The sequence below is a fragment of the Montipora capricornis genome, chromosome 9 (genome assembly GCF_036669925.1).
Source record: "Montipora capricornis isolate CH-2021 chromosome 9, ASM3666992v2, whole genome shotgun sequence".
NCBI lineage: Eukaryota > Metazoa > Cnidaria > Anthozoa > Scleractinia > Acroporidae > Montipora > Montipora capricornis.
In genome coordinates, this window is record NC_090891.1 from 15,520,717 (window position 1) to 15,525,716 (window position 5,000).

Genomic DNA, 5,000 nt, shown 5'->3' on the forward strand with positions numbered 1-5,000 from the left:
TTTCTTTTCCGTCTCCCAAATGGGCCTCCAAAAGTCGTTATTTAAGTCGTTTACTGTCAGGGAGGATGAGTCGTCTGTTGTCGACTGCTGTCGCATTTTGTCTGTGTATGTTGGCCTTTCATTATTTATGTCTGATTTATATATATTCTGGCAGTGGTCGTAGAACTTGCTTTCGGAGCGGTCGAATCCACTTCCTGTTTTTTCTTAGCTTTGATGTTAATTTTCCATTTGTTGTTAGCTTTCGTATTTCTTCCGTTATTTGCTATGTTTGTTTGCACAGTTTGGTGATTTGACTGTCAATAATACGCATCCATTTTGGTTGCTCATCAGTTGTTATGTTGGTTTTCGGTTGCCGGTGTAGTTTTATTATTATCATTATCATTATCATTATCTTTATCATTATTATTATTACCGGTATTATAAATAAATGTAATTGTATACTTACATGCTGCTGATCTCTCCATCATAAAGCAAGGTTTGCTGTCAAATGAGGCCATCACAGGATACATCTTAAGATAAATGCCACAAATAAATCCAAAAATACAATTGAAGAGCTACATGCATAACTGTTATTACAATGAAATGAAGCAGCTTTTTACATGGATTTCCCCACCTCTGTCAGAAAAAGTCATATGGACCATCATTCAGAGAGCACTCTCTGTTTGTGTATTTCAAGAACTACAGTCTCAGACATAAATAGTTGGAACACTTCATGCCAACACCCTCTATTCCCTTCTTGTGCATTCCCTGCCCCTCTCGATGTTGTTTATCGCAGTTCAGTCCCCAAATCTTTCACACCAACATTGAAAGGGAAGGAAGAAGCACAAGTGTCCCAACTGTGTAAAAGAGAAATTCTTGGCATGTGAGTGCTGGGTGGCTGCAATGGTGGGAAATCGTATCACATGTGTGTACAGTGTATGCGTATCAGAGCGACGTGCATTAATGCTGGGAGTAATGAAAGATTGTAAGCCGAATAAAAAATCGTTACAGGAAATAATTGTTCGCTTATTTTCTTAAAAGAGTGCTAAGTTAAAATTAAAAGAAAAAAAGATTTCAACGTTCACGTTTGGGTTAAAGTAGCGATTGCATGATACCTCAACATAATTTTTTCATGTGGTAAACATACATCTCTGGGTTAATTGTAAACAAATAACGCGCGCTATATTAGAAGGTGGTTGTAGGTTGTTACTATTCTCATAAAAGAGGGAGCATTAATTGCACAGATATGTCGTACTACGTTTATGATGAAGTTTATCAATAGAGAGGCCGGCACATCTAGCGTCTGTGATGAGGATGATGGCCGTTGCAGTACAAGTTGAGAGTTTGAACGCACGAGATGTGAGGCGAGTTTACTTTCAATTGTTGCCTGTGGTCAAGCAAACAGAGACATTGTCCCCACATGCGAAGCTTTCGCGGGTATTCTTTTAGACGCATTTGAGAATGCAGTTCTCAAGTCCAATTGTACAGTTATCCCCTTTCCGGAATCAAGGCTAGTGTACAGATGGTGTCACTGTTCAACGGGTCACCATAATGGGTCACCATACTTTTCAGATGCTTTTTTCAAAATGTCTGTTGCATATATAATGTAATATTAAAGGACAAGAAAGTGTTGAGTTTACTTAAGTGAAACTGCCTATTTTCATTCCATGTTGATACATGTACGACGAGTTACTTAGATTTGTTAACATTTAAGGGCTTCTTTATATATAACAAAAAGACAATGACATTCCAAAATGAACATTGCTTAATTCGTCCCCTTAATTATGAAAAGAACATCCCCAAACTTAGGAAGTCAGAAAGTGCCCTACAGTATACATGTATTAACTGCATTACTTGTGACCCCAGCAAACTTCTATGTCGTAATCTGTTAACACCTACTCAAATTCTTTACATTCCTTCTCCAAGACAGTCTCAGACATAAATAGTTGGGACACTTCATGCCAACATCCTCTATTCCCTTCTTGTGCGTTCCCTGCCCCTCTCAATGTTGTTTATCGCAGTTCAGTCACCAAATCTTTCATACCAACATCAAGAGGGAAGGAAGAGGCACACATGTCCCAACAATTATGTCTGGCACTGTAGCTTACTTCCAGCCTTCACAGTCTTTAAAGTAACCAGCTGCTTAGTTCACAGGTGAAGTCCAACTATTTGGTTGATGTACAACAATGAGGACAGCCCTATTGTTATAGCTGCCCACAAGAACATTTTTTTTTATAAATGTGACAAACTGTGGTATTAAATATTTTCATCAAAACAACTAAGCTGTCCATATAGTGTTTGGATGTCTTGCACCTTGTGTTAGAAAAATTATTATTTCCACTGATTGAACAATCAAGTTAATTAGACTTTCCAACCTTTCCTTTTTTCTCCAGATTTTGAAAGTGTGTTTATTAAACACCTGGCCCCAGTTGTTGGAAGGGTGGATAGCGCAGCATTCACTGGATAATTCAATTGGTTTTGTTAGTGTTTATCCGCTGGATAGCATTGTCCACCTTTTGAACAACCGAGGCCTGACTGGCAAAAAATTTGAACTTTGATTTTTATGGAAAAGCTGTTTACTTTCAATTGTTTACTCACATTCAAAACTGAACGATTGGACTTCAGAGGGTTGGATCTACGGAAAAGTGACGTCAGTTCCTCACTAGCTTAATATTTCAGTGTGTAAAATGCAGCATAATACACATGTGCAAAAACTGAAAGCCCAAAACTCCTGCACTGCATAATTTACTTCAGCCGCAGCTAGCATACACATGCATTGCACTCTTAAACTGGTGAGTCTTTGACATCACTTTCTCCTCAATCCAGCTCTCTCAAGATTTTAAAGTTAGTCAGACCATTTAATAGTTAAATGTTCCAGTAGAAATAAACTTGTGTCTTTTAAAATCAAGCCTTAAAAAACTTGGGTCACTTATATAATGTAAATTTTTAAACAGTTTTGAAATCCAAAGAAAAAGAAGAATTGATTTCTTTTGGTTATAGTATAACTTAACTTTGAATCATTCATGAACTGTACACAGCTATTTTCATGAGAAACTGCAAATGTAATGATTACTGTCTTGTGTAACAAGTCCATCGCTGGAAATGCAAACTTAAATTTACACGGGAATTAAATACCTTGATCAACATTATATAGTATTTTTTACCAATTGATGATTCCTGATTGTTGGGAAGGAACTTTATTTAAGAGTCTATAGTCATTCTAGCGCTGGAGCAGTAATTGGGGACACTGTAAACTGAAATAAACAAATGAGGCAAATCAAGTCAAATGTTGGTTTTTGATGAGAGGGGAAACCAGAGTACCCGGAGAAAACCTCTCGATACAGAGTGGAGAACCAACAAACTGACACCTGGGAATCAAACCTGGGCCACATTGGTGGGAGGCGAGTGCTCTCACCACTGCGCCATCCCTGCACCCCTGTTCACTACAGAAATTTTACCCCAACAGATATCAGTATGTCACACGCAACAAAGGAATCTAGCATCTTTTGGCAAAATGCCCAGAGAAAAATGGTCCACACTCATCTTACAGTTTGATATTTTGTTACAGATGGAGGTGTTTAAATTTCAAACCTCCCCTCACTTCCAGGTCCAATTCTCCAGAATAAGTTAACATTGATGCCTGGGAAGAGAATTAAATGGTATATATTGCATTTGATGTCTCCCAAAACAGTATTTGAGACATAAACCGCACGTAAACATCAAGCCTGGATTTCTTTCATGCTTCCTTCGCAACTGTTATGCATATGGAACCCACGCACACAGTGCAAGTGGCAGTCAAAACTGTGCTACCTGGTCAATTCTTTGCCAGAAACAGTGCATTTCTGTGCATAAACGACGTTGTTATCAATCTACCCTGTCGACTGGACACCATCAAAGTCTTTTTTCGCAAAGTTAACACAAATAAATACATTATCAATACAGTTTTGACGTCTTCTTAGGAAAATACTAGACTGAATAACAGCCAAAGCACAACAGCTGACTTTTGAATAGCTGCTCGCTGGCAACCCAGTTTTGGTGCCAAAGTTTGTTGACAAAAACTAGTTGAAAATAAAAATTAACTGAAAACAAAAATTAACTGCAACATATATCCAAGAGAAAAAGCACATTCAGGGATAGGAATAGGAAGACCTTTAAAGAGATGTTAGCCCTAATGTTTTTAACCTATTCTTTTAAATATTATATATTAAACTACACCAACAATGTTTTGCCAAGTGGAATCAGAAACTCGTGTGCAAACAACATTGTGATCAATGGGAGGGTAAGCCATGAAAGCTTCTGATCTGTATATTTGTGTACTGTTACAAGGAATTTTGCCACAGACTGCAGCATGTTAATGCAATGACACCCGAACCGCCCTGGACAACCCCCATTGACGAGAAAAATCTACGAGCATTATTAGACAGAGTAAAATCTATTCAGTCCCACTCCCAGGAGTCAATGGATTGAGGTCTGGTAAATCCTAAGTTTCTTTATTACAGGTGTACAATAATTTAATATAACTACCTCATCTCTCCATCCCCTCAGAGTACCAAACACATCCTTCTGTCTGAGATCCACCATAACTTCTGCAATAATCTCTGTTCTTTCTGCAAATGTCTTGATTTCTGGATTTAACGTCATGTGAAGAATTTCACCATTATCTTTTTTCACCGTAAAAAATACATTGCCATAAGAACTGAGGAAAGTGGACACATGTTGAGAAATGTAACCCACTTGAGTACCATCCACAATAAAGGGTTTACAGGATAACTTAGAGGATCCTGCAAAATGAGAAAATGAAAGTTTCCTTTATGGGGACGAGGAAAAATAGTCAGGCATTAGACAGAGTAAAATCTGTAAGTGGCCACTGGGAGTAAAAGGGTTACAAGATCAGCTGTAAATTACTCAAAAATATATATATAAATGATAAATAGAGAAAGCATGCCATAAAATTAGCCATTGCAGTTCAAAATACCTGACAATGGTGGTGATGTGTAGACTGGTGAACTAACTTAGACTTG

The 5,000-nt window shown here is 37.8% G+C and overlaps 1 protein-coding gene across 1 annotated transcript in view; it reads right to left on the reverse strand.

Annotated features, from left to right (window-relative positions):
* The window catches only part of LOC138015234 (uncharacterized), a 24,307-nt gene that overhangs the window by 16,998 nt on the left and 2,309 nt on the right, over window positions 1-5,000 (reverse strand). The window contains exons 2-3 of the mRNA XM_068862198.1: window positions 4,504-4,760; window positions 446-509 (exon numbers count right to left, since the gene is read on the reverse strand). Of these exons, the coding sequence (XP_068718299.1) occupies window positions 446-509; window positions 4,504-4,760 (321 nt within the window). The remainder of the gene's footprint in view (window positions 1-445; window positions 510-4,503; window positions 4,761-5,000) is intronic.